The sequence below is a fragment of the Sphaeroforma arctica genome, assembly GCF_001186125.1.
Source record: "Sphaeroforma arctica JP610 unplaced genomic scaffold supercont1.906, whole genome shotgun sequence".
NCBI classification, from domain to species: Eukaryota; class Ichthyosporea; order Ichthyophonida; genus Sphaeroforma; species Sphaeroforma arctica.
Genome location: NW_014039652.1, coordinates 7,910 through 22,554, shown reverse-complemented (window position 1 = coordinate 22,554; position 14,645 = coordinate 7,910). Strand labels below are relative to the sequence as shown.

At 41.2% G+C, this 14,645-nt stretch overlaps 4 protein-coding genes across 5 annotated transcripts in view; all 4 read right to left on the bottom strand.

Moving 5' to 3' along the window:
* Positions 1-558: 558 nt before the first annotated feature.
* Positions 559-930, bottom strand: SARC_09195 (hypothetical protein; the record flags this gene model as incomplete). Its single annotated transcript, XM_014296800.1, has 1 exon — positions 559-930. The coding sequence occupies one exon, from the start codon at positions 928-930 to the stop codon at positions 559-561; it is 372 nt and encodes a 123-aa protein (XP_014152275.1).
* A 782-nt stretch (positions 931-1,712) lies between these two features.
* SARC_09194 (hypothetical protein) lies at positions 1,713-2,528 on the bottom strand (the record flags this gene model as incomplete). The annotated part of the gene is made up of 3 exons (XM_014296799.1): positions 1,713-1,997; positions 2,095-2,322; positions 2,469-2,528. The coding sequence occupies 3 exons, from the start codon at positions 2,526-2,528 to the stop codon at positions 1,713-1,715; spliced, it is 573 nt and encodes a 190-aa protein (XP_014152274.1).
* Positions 2,529-6,415: 3,887 nt separating this feature from the next.
* On the bottom strand, positions 6,416-6,823 carry SARC_09193 (hypothetical protein; the record flags this gene model as incomplete). Its single annotated transcript, XM_014296798.1, has 1 exon — positions 6,416-6,823. One exon carries the CDS (start codon positions 6,821-6,823, stop codon positions 6,416-6,418), a length of 408 nt encoding a protein of 135 aa, XP_014152273.1.
* A 5,316-nt stretch (positions 6,824-12,139) lies between these two features.
* SARC_09192 overlaps positions 12,140-14,645 on the bottom strand; it is a gene marked incomplete at its 5' end in the record, with an annotated part of 4,806 nt that continues 2,300 nt past the window's right edge. The window contains 2 exons of one of the 2 annotated variants that reach the window (XM_014296796.1): positions 12,140-12,379; positions 13,890-14,056. In XM_014296796.1, the coding sequence (XP_014152271.1) occupies positions 12,287-12,379; positions 13,890-14,056 (260 nt within the window). Of the gene's footprint in view, positions 12,380-12,404; positions 13,069-13,889; positions 14,057-14,645 lie in introns of those variants that run through there. The other variant, XM_014296797.1, reaches the window with a different exon arrangement.

The window sequence follows — 14,645 nt, the reverse complement described above, 5'->3', positions numbered from 1 at the left end:
TGCTGTTGGTAGTCGCTCATCCCACGCTTGGGGCGTAGCCTCACAGCATATCCGAATTGATCGGACAATCTCCTTGTACCGGCATTCCGTGACTCCTAGTACTTGTGGTCGGTATGGCGGTGAGAGTTTGTGTATCGTCCCAATCTCCCGAACAATGAGCGACACTACACTGTTGACAAATTCAGTACCCATATCAGACTGCATTTTCCGGGGAACCCGTGTTGTCCGAAAGTTGCCATCAACGTCTGTGCTGTAGTCTCCTTTGATTTATCAGGTGTGGCGCGTAGGATCGAGTACCAGGAAGCAATATCGAGAACGTGGAGAATGTACTTGTTCTTTCGACTAGAGAATATAGGCATCGGGATATAATCTACTTTAATGTGGTCCCACGGATAACGAACGTCTACCTCCAGGTGTCCTGCCAAGCACGCACTGCACTGGCGCTTGACTTCCGTGACCAACTCCAGAGCTCCCGACCATATGCTCCTGTCTTCGGTGCAAATACACTATAACATTATAACTTTATTACATAATACCTTAGATAAGCATAGGTGAAGTTCATGCATCGTCGTCTGTCGTTAGCGCCGCACGCACTAAGTCACTGCTATCCCGGCAACTGTCGAGATCAATAAATGCACGACCTAGACGTTCTAGCATAGTAGTGTACGTACCCTCCACTGTCAGGTTTAGCATGTTTAAGTATCTGGGTCCATCGGGTTTGGAGCATGCAAGTGCAGCACCTAAGTTATTTTCCTGTAACCTGATTAGAAGCAAAACCCGTTTACGAAGCTCGTCGATAATACCTTGGAGCACCACGCCAGCACTTCGCAATACATTCTTGCATCCTGCTGTGTACCACTTGCCACTATTTTCAGGCTGTAGGAAGAAGCGCGATGGAGATGCCGTTGCTGATGCAGTAGGTGTGCTCATATTTGACGATGTACGTACAACTGTTAGACCTTGTTTTAGTTTTGTTTTAACCATAATAAGTGTGATCATTATTGCCGCCGTCCTTCGATTCAAAAGAAGCGTCATATTATTGCAACTTATATTGTATAAAGAATTCAATAACGGCCTAATCACTGCTATACGCATTTGCAATTTGTAAATATAGTACACAGTGCTGTCAGGCGCGTAGAATATTTGATTCGTCGCACATGCAGATTCGTCAATATCAAGTAATATGCCCGCCTTAAGCAATGTTCCTTGCGTAGGGTAGAACAATCCCTTCCGACACAGTGCATCTATCAAATCACTACGGTATTCCAAGAATAAATTATCATGTTCGTCGATCCCCTTGCCGATTCTAACACATATGTCAAATTCTATTCGTGAATTCTCAACAAATTTGAATACAGCATAACCGGCAATATAAGCAAGAGTACTACTCTTCGAGGACTGTGATGCAAGCTTGGCACCATCATAGTGTTGTAGATATTTTTGACGGTACAATAAGCGCCTCATAAATGTATCTTCAAATTGAAGTGTTAGTTTCTCTAAAACGCTGAATAGAAAATTATGCATCTTCCTATTGTGCAAATGATCAGCGTTCATACATATTTCATACACTGCACGAACGATCAATGTTCTTTGACCCAACACATACGCAGGAAAACCCTAAACCCTATTGCCTCCTGCCATAGAACGTGCTACAGCAAAACCAAGTTCTATTGTGTCGTTATTGAGGCGCCGAGGAAGAACAAGTTGAATCCTTATCTAATACACTCATCCAGTCCGCGTATCGTATGGGCAAATGTAAAGAAAGTCTCTGGGGTAAGCCCATCAGGAACTACATTTCTTCTGACTTTCTTTTTCTGAGTGTTTGGAATTGCTAATATTGTTGCCGTTGTTGTAGATCTCTCATTGGCTGAGTTGTCCGCTGTTGATGGCGTTCCGCTTGGATCATCGTCTTCATTTTGATCGCCAAAATCCGTATTCATTGCAGCTTCCGTATTAACACCCAAAAGTGAACCCAACATTAAATTTAGTTCTGAAACCTGTGTATTAAGAGGACAGTATTTAAATACAAAATTACTTACAATTCTGCTATTATACCACACCTAAATGCATTTAATATGTTATTCACCAACATACCTCAGCGGCATCGTCTAAATCCTCATCATCATCGTCATCATCATCAATGATAAAGTTGTTTTGGGTTGCCTGCGGGTGGCTATGCACTGCATTTGCATACCAGTCGTGCTGCAGCCAGTTAGCTATTTCTTCGGCATCGTCCAGTCGAGTATCATCAGGGCTGACGAAAGGTGCACAACGTCCATTTCTTTTGCGCTGTCCCTTACTCAGACTTACTGTGAGGAAAGGCTGGATTACATGTCAATAATCATCTTAAGAAAGGTGTATGTTCCAGAAGCGTCTGGGAATGTCCGCATAAGGGCGTGAGTAATATCTTCGGAGAAAAGAAGTATCGCAGGAGCCACCTGCTGTCGTTCTAAATTGGAAGGCCATACGGTGACCCCGTTGATTCTTACTTCAGATATCAACTTCCCATTATTTTGTTCGTAAAGCATTCTGACAAATTTGATATTACATACTCCGGCTGGAAGTACGAATCCGTTTGCTAATTCTATCTTCGGATACTTAAAAACATGGTTCTTTCGAATCATATTGTTCCGTATGCACTTGATTAAGTGTATTAATCAAAACGTCGGAAACATTCGAGTTCCATCCGGCCTGTCAATTGATACTGGAAGTTGTTGCTGGGGTAAACGTAAGGAATGACCGTCGGGCTCTGGGGATATATATTTCAGAGTTAACTGTCTTAAAGCTTTTCTATTGACGCTACTTCCATCAAATATGATGGGTACTACAGCTACATCCACCTCCAGCTGAAAATATACAATCATCGGGAAGTGCGTTGCTATGACGTTGTGACAGTAATGTACGTACCTCTGGATAAAATGTGACGACAGTTCTTTCTCAGATTGTTGTATTGTCCAAGTACACAAGTCTTCACATTCTGGGCCATGGCTAGCACAAATGAATTTTCTGGATAACGTCGTTTAAAACGACTAGTTTCTAACATTTCTATAAGTTCTGCCTGATACAGATAAAACACACCTTGCTCCTTCTGGTTTTCCGTTTCTAAAAGACAGTTGCCTCTATCTTTCACACGGTCTACACAGATCTACTACATAGTACGGAATCCTCAGTAAGATTTATCACATCATTCATACGCGCTATTATTGCATCATATGTTTTGAAAGTTGCGAGTCGGCTCTCCACATACGATACACAATCCACATAGACGCCTGTAGTAAAGTTTGAGACCTGTTTGATAGCCACGTGTACTGGTGTACGCACACGCACATCGATCTCTCCAAAAAAAAAAAAACACCTTGTGTGAAACTTACTGTCTATTTCACATTCACATTACCCAGCGCCGTTTTTAGTTGAGGCCTAATGCTAACGCACTTATGTTCATACTCAGGCTCGCTCCATATTTTATTTAATACGGGCATTGATTGCTGGTTAAGATTTGCGAACTCGCCAATAGTATTCATACGCACTTCTACCGAGTGTTTGACTGCACACCTATTTGCATCTATTCGCACGCGTCGTTGCGCTCGTGCAATCGAATCGTTCTCCACCAATCTATGCTTTTTTGTACCGTCTTCGAACCAAACAGAATCCAGTAGTTTCAAAGTCTCTGGGTCAAGTAACACCGCTGACGCAACCTGTCCTCCTCGCACTGTCTTCCGCCTAACGACTTCAGGAATCCAGTGGGGTATGCACCAACCATTGGAGAGATGTTGCCGTTCCCGTCGTCAACTATTTCAGAAGGATGGAAGTGAATTGACACAAACGTCTTTCAACTTTCCAATAAGCTTCTTCTACTGCTGCTGCTGCTGCATCACGCGAACCACCATCACCTTCAAAAATAATAAAGCAGGCTTATTTCTAGATTTTATGTTGCTGGTCTCGAGTGTCAATCTTCTTCCGAGCTCTTAATGCCTTTATACTATTCTTCATTGCATATTTAGGATATATTCCACTCGAATGCTTAAGGTTCTATAAGTTGCATTGCTGTTTGTGCAGCTCGCAACTGCACAGTTCATTGTAACGACCTAGTCACGCTTACTAAACGCCGCACACTAGCACGATGCATATATGCTTATGGTGGTATGGAGCTTATTATGTGCGATATTCTGGTTCATAACTTAGAAACTTCGTAATATCAATACTGCAAAAAGGACCCGCAAGAATATCCCGAAACCAATTTTTCCCCGTCCCGGGTTTTTTTTGGCAAGGGTGTTAGGCTTGTCTGATTTAGAAGGCTATAGTATAATGTACATTAGGTATGTGGTATTGTAACAATAATGCGAATACCATTATTAATATTCATGACTTTATACTCATAATCGTCGTTTTTTATCTTTCCACCACTCTCAGAATTGTCAATTGAGAAAGCAAGAAAGGAGAGCTTATGATCTACAGGTATGCTGTGTATCCTTTCATATATCATACCGTTTGTATATGTTGTGGTCATTCGCCGTCTCACTCACATTCATTACTTTTATGCACTTACAGACTCACAGAACAACTTAAACGGAAAACTTGTGGAATTTTGCAATAGAAGTCCGTTGTACGTGGAACGAAGAATTGTGCAATGGAAGTCCGTTGGATGGGAAATGGAGAATTGTGCAATGGAAGTCCGTTGGATGTGAAATAAAGAATGTAAAATATGGAAGTCCGTTGGATGTGAAATTGGAGAATAGAAGTTCGTTGGGTGGGATATTAGAGAATGGAAGGCCGATGGATATGAAATGGAAGGCCACAGAATGTGAAATGGAAGGCATGTGGATGTGAAATGAGTAATTATGCAATGAAAGGCATGTGTATGAGAAATTAGAGAATGGAAGGCCGACGGATGTGAAACGGAAGGCCACAGAATGTAAAATGGAAGGCATGTGGATGTGAAATGAATAATTGTGCAATGGAATGCATGTAAATGTCAAATTAGAGAATGAAAGGCCGAGGGATATGAAACGGAAGGCATGTGGATGTGAAATGAAAATTTGTGCAATGGAAGGCATGTGGATGTGAAATGAATAATTGTGCAATGGAAGGCATGTGGATGTGAAATGAATAATTGTGCAATGGAAGGCATGCTGTGGATGTGAAATTGGGGAATGTAAGGCCGTTGGATGTAAAATACAAGGCCGGTGATCGCGAGTATAGCTCCCTAGCAAGTACTATAGTCGCTAGTAGCCAAAAACGGAAACAAAAAATATGGGAGAAGGTCTTTATGTGTAAAATACAATAGTGTCGCGTAGCCTGCGAATAGGATTGAACGATACATGAATAAAATATAGGTTTCGTCATTCATGTCAGAAGTCAGATGCATGCATGATTTTTCCTTTGCTCATACCTTGTTTAACTTTTGCATCTTATATAAGCGTCTTAGTTTTGCATCTTATACATGCGTCTTATGCATGCGTCTTTTTGCACGCGTCCTGTTTTTGCGTCTTATGCATGCCTCTCATTTTTTTTTGCGTATTTTGCATGTCTTTTGCATGCATCTTGTGCAAGCGTTTTATTTTTGCATCTAACTTTTGCGTGTTTAACATGCGTTTAATTTTTGCGTCTCTCGCATGCGTCTAATTTTTACGTCTCTTGCATTCGTTTAATTTTTGCGTCTTTCGCATGCGTCTCATGCGTGCGTCTTATGCATGCGTCTTATGCTTGCATCGTACAATTGCAGTTTTATTATTATAATATTATATAGACTTTATTATATTATTAATAGCTATTGTACATATGGAACTAACTAAAGTTTGATGACAATATTATTCTTGGTCTTATACTGTAACCAAGCACCCAACACCGCTGATCTTCGTGCTTAAACTCATCAAGGTTTTAGATGAGCTTCTGACACGTCTTGCGTATGCGTTGTCTAGTTCATGCGTCGTATGCATGCGTCTTATGCATGCGTCTTATACCTGCGTCTTATGCATGCGTCTTATGCTTGCATCGTACAATTGCAGTTTTATTATTATAATATTATACAGACTTTATTATATTATTAATAGCTATTGTACATATGGAACTAACTAAAGTTTAATGACAATATTATTCTTGGTCTTATACTGTAACCAAGCACCCAACACCGCTGATCTTCGTGCTTAAACTCATCAAGGTTTTAGATGAGCTTCTGACCCGTGGAATCAGAACCCACTATAACCACACACATGCAACCTTTAGTTTAGACATGGGGCTGTCTGTAAAGTCTACTTGTGATAATTGGAAGTTTAGGGAGAAACCATGGACTTCATATTGCCAATATCTCCGTTGTGTGAGCGTTAGAAGAGTCCCCCTTCTCTGTATATATTTGCACGATTTACCACCATGATGACCCTCCTCTCCACAAGTAACACAAATTTGTGCCTTCGGCCAGTTACCGCGTACTTGTATCGTTAGGGAACCTTGTGTTGGCTGAGTAATGTCTTGGAATATGTGTCCTTGACTTACACTTACTGGAGTCTGCGGTATCACATGGGTCGGGGTCTATCACAGTAGCTGACAGCGGTACGTTACTGGAGAAGATAGATGAGCTGTTGGTGTTGGTGTTACGCGGAGCGGACTTGTCACTAAAGGAGTGAACTGCAGATGACTCTCCCTTAGCAAGTTTCTTTTTGCCATCTGCAGGTATCTCCTGGTCGTTATGTGTAGTATACAATAGTGTCGGGTCTCCTGCGAGTTCTTTACTATACATAGCTCGATTAAATACGCCACTATCCGCACTCGTATCGGCGGCTGGCTTATCCTGAGTATTAGGTTCTGGCGGGTGGCTTATCCGAAGCATTAAGTTCGGCGGCTGATTCCACTTTCCGCTTCTTTGTCTGCCGCTTTAGCTCCACTGCATGCAAACGTTTGGTTTGTTGTCCTCCATGCTGACGCGGTATGGTCTTGGGGTCATAAAAAAGACTGCTAGTAGGACCCTCTTCACCTCTTTGTAGCGCAGAGTATCTCAACAATCCGTTGCCCATCGCGGCCAACTTATCCTAGCCGTATTTATTATTATTAAGCTTCTGGAACATTAGGCCCAACAGTTCTGTCAGTTCTTTGAGGAACTTCACCTGTCCATTCCTATATGCACCACTGTATACACCGGAGCAAAGTTTCTGAAACTCGGTGTAGTTCTCGTCGGGTATGTACTATACTTGCTACTCGTCTGTTTCATTCCCGTGTCTTTTGTACTCTTAGGCGCCTCCGATCTGTGCATATCCTCAGTGCCTTCATTAGCCGAGCCAGGCGGTGCGTCATCGTCCAGTCCCGCATTGTTATCAAATGTCACCTCGTCAGCCTGTACTACGCAGAATTCGTAGCCTTCCACGTTGATATGGGGCCAGCTTCCTCAGGGGTTTGCTCGATGTTGAACTTCCAAAGTTCATGAAAATATATGACTTTTCGAATGACGGGTAGCCTATGTGGGAGCACACTGCGGCTATGCGTCTGCAAGGCATGGCATAGTTGAATTAGTCCTTACAAGAACACGAGAACCTAAAACTATAATATTTTAACAGTTTTAGGGATAAAAAATTGTGGAATGAAGGAGAGACATGATAAGATAGTTTAAACTTCAGTAGTAGATTAGAAACATGGCACTTAACCGTGCGTCTTGTCGTAACATTCGTTTTATACGTGCGACTTAGCCGTGCGATTTATACGTGCGACTTTACCAAACGCGCGTCTTAAATGTGCGTCTAATGTGGGAGCACACTGCGGCTATGTGTCTGCAAGGCATGACATAGTTGAACCAGTCCTTATAAGAGCACGAGAACCTGAAACTACAATATTATAACAGTTTTAGGGGTAAAAAAAATGGAATGAAGGAGAGACATGATATGATAGTTTAAATTTCATTCAGTAGTAGATTAGAAACATGCCACTTAACCGTGCGTCTCGTTGTAACACTCGTTTTATACGTGCAACTTAGCCGTGCGATTCATACATGCGACTTACCAAACGCGCGTTTTAAATGTGCATCTAAGACGTGCCTTTTGTAACTAAATGCAAGTCAAATCGTACCGATCATCATCTTCGTTGTATCTCACAGAGCGTTGGAGTCCTTCATCATTATTAATTTATTCAACACAATATACTGGACTGTCCTCTTCATGAAGTGGCGTGTTCGAAACTCTGTATCCTGCAGACTTGGTGACCTCTTCGATAAACATCTCAGTGATTCTTTAAGATTCCCATTGTCGACATTGAGCAATATGATGTAGTTCTGATTTATATGGAGTATCATCCTTGCCATGAGCTCCATTGTATATTTCACCTTGTCAGCTTTGCACGCTCTGCAGGCTACTAAAATCCGACTGCACATATCTAAAATGCCATTAATGAGGGTAAGCGGATCCAGACTCAAAATTATGAACCAACTTTCGACTTACGCATGTGTCGACTAGCTCATCAGGGAACCTTTGAGTCCCAAAGTCAGTTTTTCGTTAAGCCCCCAATCAGCAAGGTGTCTGTACATATTTTTGAGGTTAGTTATGTATTTCGCAGCCGAGTCTGCATCTCTCGTCCGTAGTATCTGGATTACAACTTCAAAGTGCGCATCTGCACTTTCTTGTGTTCCTGCGTGTAGGGCGCTTAGAATCTCATCCTTGAGATTACCACAATACAGACTCTTCAAGTTCTTGTGTATGTTTATCTTCACATGATATCTGTCTGAGAGAAGAACTGCCCTGGATTTACATCAGCCTGACTCAGGAACTTGTCAGCGAACACGAGTCGCGTCTTCAGTGGTTCCCCTGGCCCTTGGCCTAACGATTTCTGTAAACTATCCAGAGCAAACTTATAGATGGCTTCAGTCTCCATGTAGAACACCATGACACCAAAATGCTTGATCTTACCATCATTTCCCGGTCCTACAATAATGGCCAATTGTCAGCCCTGATTATTGTTGCCCTCGTGTCGCGTGTCCAAGGTTGTCTCATCGTATAGTCTCTGTAGAATATGCCTTTTAGAGTTCCCGTCAGCTCGTCTACATATTTGCTTTCAAACAGATGAGGTTCCCGTGCCTTAGCGAATTGAAACCAGTCAAGGAAGTCGGACCTGTACAAGAAAAAAGACGGATTAGACACACGTAGACGCATGGTTAAGTCGCACACAGAATGCGTGTTACAACGAAGGATATGTGCGTGTAGATAAAATATGTATATAATAGCACATTTCCAACAAATTTATTTCTATACGATGGCACGCATCACTGGCTACGTTCGCGTTCATTGCTTATTCACATTCCCACATTTGCACAAAGTTTCGTACAATTTCTTCAGGTATCCGTTCATGTAGTCCGAATGGCGTGTATCTTGTTAGAGTGCAATGTAGTAGACTTTAAATAAAGTGCAAATGTATGTATTTATTTCTGACCTCACCTTTGGTTCTATACCTAACGTGTTTGTGCTAGTGTTCAGCTGCTTGGGCTGGCCAGGGTAAAAACTCATATGGTAAGTATTAGAAACCTTATGCAGAACACTTTAACACTTCGATACTTTTCTATTTCAACTTCTCTGCAACTAAATCTCACGCTGATCACATGATGCCTTTCCGCATAGGACGTGACTCACATGAACCGCAGCTATTATTAGAACGTTGCGGTTGACAGGCTTAATCCACTCTCGAGAATCGGTTGAGAAACTTAATCTGCTCTCGGAAGTCGGAAGTAATAACTCAACTCTTGGGAGTAATTTAAGCATCTTGAGTAGCTCTCGGGAGTGAGCTAACTCTGATGACAAATCTGGCCTGAGACCTGTAGTCTCTCATATCTCTTATAGAATCCCGCCAAAGCATTATTCATCTCGCCTTAAAAACATTATTACTTTTCCCAATCTCCGCTCCCCACCTGATCGCTCTCTGCATGGTGTGACGCATAAATGTAAGCGTTGTGCATTATACACACGTAAACAGGTTAAAAGCGTAGTTTCTTTGCTGAATTTGGCTTACCATCAACCGAAGCGTTGTCGTCGTGTTCTGTCGTTGGAGGATCTTGCATAAATGCTGTTTCTGAAACCCATTCCGTCACGCGCACTACTTTATCAGCGGTGCATACAATGAAAGTGATATCAAGTCGTATATGTTGCCATTGCCAATTTAGTGTCGCCCAAACACTTGTTGTAGCTTTTGTTTGATTCATGCTTATTACATCAGACCAGAATGTGAATACTTGATTTTGCTTTTTGTGCACTATAAGTTTTTGTGATTCTACACATTTGTTGATGCTCTTAGAACGTGCAGGCAACGGTGTTCTATATGGTAGACTAAACTTCCCTGTATTTTTATCCACCCAACTTCCACTGTGTACTATGATGGCGGTCTATACTAGTGGTTGCATATATATTAGAAAGAACACTAATCTCGAAAACACCAATTCAGCGTCTGCAGAGCTACTATACATCAATCAGCCTTCACGATTGCGACTATTATCTATACAATTAGCAACATTGTCACTCAGGTTGCAAAACTACCTATGCGTCAACAGAACTCTTCCCGCAAGAACCGCCACTTTGTGCTATTTATCGAGTTCTATGTCGCCTTGTGCGTGACCTGATCCTTTGGTTGCTTTACGCGTCTATGTCGCGATGTCTGATTCACCATTCGATGATTTTCTAGATGCTTGCATCTGTTTACCATGCAGTAACAAACATTCCGTATTCGTCCTTCCTAATTTTTCCACAAGTGATTTCCGTGATACATTTAGTTTTGTTACATTGTTGTTCATGCTGATACGTTTCACGCCATTCAACATCTCATTGCTACTACCCTTTACCTTTGCATGTACGAATTTCGTAGGTATACTTACCACAGTTTTTCTTTGCTCTGGGAGCTTCAGTTTCGGAACATTGCCAGTTCGAGGTGCTCTGCCTTTCTTGCAGGCTATCATATCATCCCTCTTTAAAGTGTGCACTGCAGAGTAACAGCTAATGGTTCTTTGTTCGCCCATCTAATGTATGGTACCAATCTTCTCTGTATCGATGGAGTGATACAGGCCCAGCCATTTTACCGCACTCAACCACTCAGCAACGTCCGCCTGATATTGTGTAAGACTGTATTTACTATGGTGTTGATCTGGCCAAGGTTTCATAGGGCAGTACGGGTGTGTGCATCCACCTACGTTACGTGTATGTATGTGTTGTAATCACTTTCATAGTGTTATATTTTGTAGGCACTGCTTAGTCACAGTGTCATCGATTCATAATAAATTCGTAGTGCAATTTTATTTTATTTGCAAAAATAGTCAACTCGCAGTCAACTGTGACACATTGTGGGCTGGAAGCTGTTGTAGTTGTCATATCATGTATTTCAAGGTCACGATGGACTCGTATTACCCTCCTCTATAGATTGGTAGTAATATATAATTAGTACAATGAACAGCCGGATAAAGGCAGATGTAGCTTGCGGACCATTCGCGAGAATTTTGGTAGATTTGGGTCTTAATTGGCAGTTTCGAGAAAGCTATGTATTTAGGCATATCGGAGGTGTACGGGAATGTTGGGTTTAATACCGGAGGTCTTGATTTTAGGCATATTCAGCGGTGTACGAGAATGCTAGGCGTAGTAGCGGGGGTCTAACGTCAAGTACCGGTGTACATCGCCGTTACAGATCAATCGTGGAGGGCATAGTGCGCTATTTGTTGTTCAGTTCTTTGAGTTTACAATTGCTTTCCTTAGATAACAAATCTTTTATAGCGGGCCTGGCGAATACAGTTTGTACCGATTTCGAGTACACCTATGTTACGAAAGCCGGGGTAAAATATAGACACATTCACGGTGAATTGCTTGTAAAATACGTTTTAGCGAGCGATACAAAGCCAAATGAACACTTGGTCTGGAGATCGTAAATATGTCCATGCACGCAATAAGGTACATTTTGAGCACGTCTTATAGATCTATCTCTCTTTTGATGAGAAATATGAAGCACAACATTCTGACAGACTGAGGCCTTGTATGCAGGTGTGCTGGAGTATTTCTATTCCGCGCTTGTATGACGTCTTTATTCTTGTGACATTATCCATTTGAGCACTTCCGTGTGTGCACATTGTTGTCTCACGAAATAGATATCGAACATAAAACGATGCTATTTGTGAAATTGCACACGATAGTCCAATTAAACTGCCTTCCACCCCAAAATAATTTCAATAGAATTTGATTTCTGTTGCGGCGGTATTCTATCAATCGTACTTGTTGCATTTATACTGCTTTAACTTGCGACCTATTACTTCCAAGTGGCTCACGCTTGGAATATACACTGGAGCAATTCACTCCCATGGGTCGATCCTTTGAAATTTAGCGGGCGCATTCTTAATTGCTTTTAGCCAGATTATTCGGTTCTTATCTAGATGCAGTTGAAACTGTGTGTATACGAGCAATTGAACCGTGTTTGAGTAAAATAGGAAGTATGTACATAGCAGTTTACAAGACAAATATTTGGGATCTGTCGAATTGTATGTATAGTTGAGAGAAATGCGAGTTAAAACAACAAACTTGGAGGTCTGATGATTTTGTTCGGATGAGTTAATTTGAAGATGACTGTACTCGAATTCGCATACACGGGTGGGAGATTCGGATCCACGACGAGATATGTTTTCTTAAGTACAACTTTGTCAGCCAATGTAAATAGTCACAAATTCAAATCCATGACTGCCTGATACCCGTTTGCAATAAGCAAAAGAAACCACTCAACAACGTTATTACAAAACGAGTGTGTGATATTTGGCAGATCTGACGACACGGTTATGTAGTACTGGAGGCGATACGTTACCCCGTAGCCTTTACGCAATACAATTTTGTTAAACAAGCAAATGCTTCATACACTCGCACACACGGTACAGTACAAACTCTATAATTTCCTAGTTGATTCGGCGAAATACTTCGTGCACGTTCGTGTTTTAGAATGAATTTCAAGCAATAGTTCGACCACGTTCGCGGTGAAAAAGTATCTCGAGATAAAATTCGGTTCTAACTGCAAGTAACTGACGCCTTGATGCGTGTGTGTCGCTCGCAATGTACGCGAGGGTATTGCAACTTCAAACTCTTCGTCCTGACAGAAGTGAGATGGTGATAAAATTCAGAACTCAAAAATTGGATTGTATACAATTGTTGTGGTATGGTTTCACTCCTGACAACTCAGTCAAATCACGAGACCTAAGCACATCCATCAATATAACAACACAGTGCACACACCGTAATGACGATAAAATGATACGAAAATAAGGATCAAACTATCAATCCCAAATCAACTTAAGAAACATCTCAACACTATAACTCCACTTGATGTACCTAGTCATATACATAGTTCCAACAGAATCCCGACGCACTATACGCATACTCCAGCTCAAAAGTCCAATTTTTTTTTATAGAAAAAATTGTATGTAACAATGCAGGAGAGCTAAATCGCTCAAGCACTTTGGTAAACAGACTAGTAGCGCTTGTAGACCAGTTTAAAATGAATACAGATCGGTAGTCTAACAAGCTAAATACGAAAAATAGGTGTTGCATCGTAATAAACCCAAACACAATCAGAGATGGACATACAAAATGTCTATATAAAAAGTAGATACATGTATATTTATATATATATATATATAGTCACACACACACAAGCATACACATATACACACACATGCACACGCACACGCATCCGCACACGCATACGTACAATTTTTAATATATATAGATATATCTATATATACATACATACATACAAGCGCACACACACACATACGTGTACACACACACACACACACACACGCACACATATATATACACATTGGCCACGCTACTGTATACATAACACATATATATGTTATATAAACATGCGATTGAATATGGACATGCATACGTATCAACAACCAAACCTACCTCCGAGTTGCGTTGGTAGAAGTACTTCTGGCACTGACTACACCACATGCCCTTGTCTTTTCTGCCTTCCGTCATATCATCTTCGACTAGTGCCTCGCACGCATCACACACAGGCCATCCGTGATCCATGTATGTCATTAGGTCCAACGTCTCCATAATTTCGTCGCCTGTCAGTAGGAGTTCTATTTCACTTCAGATACGCGTACTGGATGTTAGAGTCTCATGACCCAGAAGTAATTTTATCTCGATATCGCTCAACATTTCATGAATTTTCGCGTATACACTGATTGGACAACTGTGCGACACATAAGGAAATGTTACAAGAACGGCACTGACTGAATTTATCTCCCAATTCAAGTGAAAACGAGACTACAACTACCAAATCAGCACCTGCCAGTGTCCAACGACCTCACGCAAATGTTAGCCAACATCATTTGACATATGTTACACCCCAATTAATCAATACAAAGCTAAGCGAACCTGGCATACGGCTCATAATGCTAGTACATAGGTATATGAAACAAGCAATCCACGGTGCACACAAGTAAGATCATATCAAACCGAAACATATCAAAACGATTATATCAAACCAAAACATATCAAAAAAATCATAACATATCAAAGCAATCATATCAAACCAAAACATATTAAAACAATCATATCAAATCAAACCATATCAAAACAATCATATCAAACCAAAACAATCATATCAAACTTAAACAAACCAATTATATATATAAAATCAATACATATTAT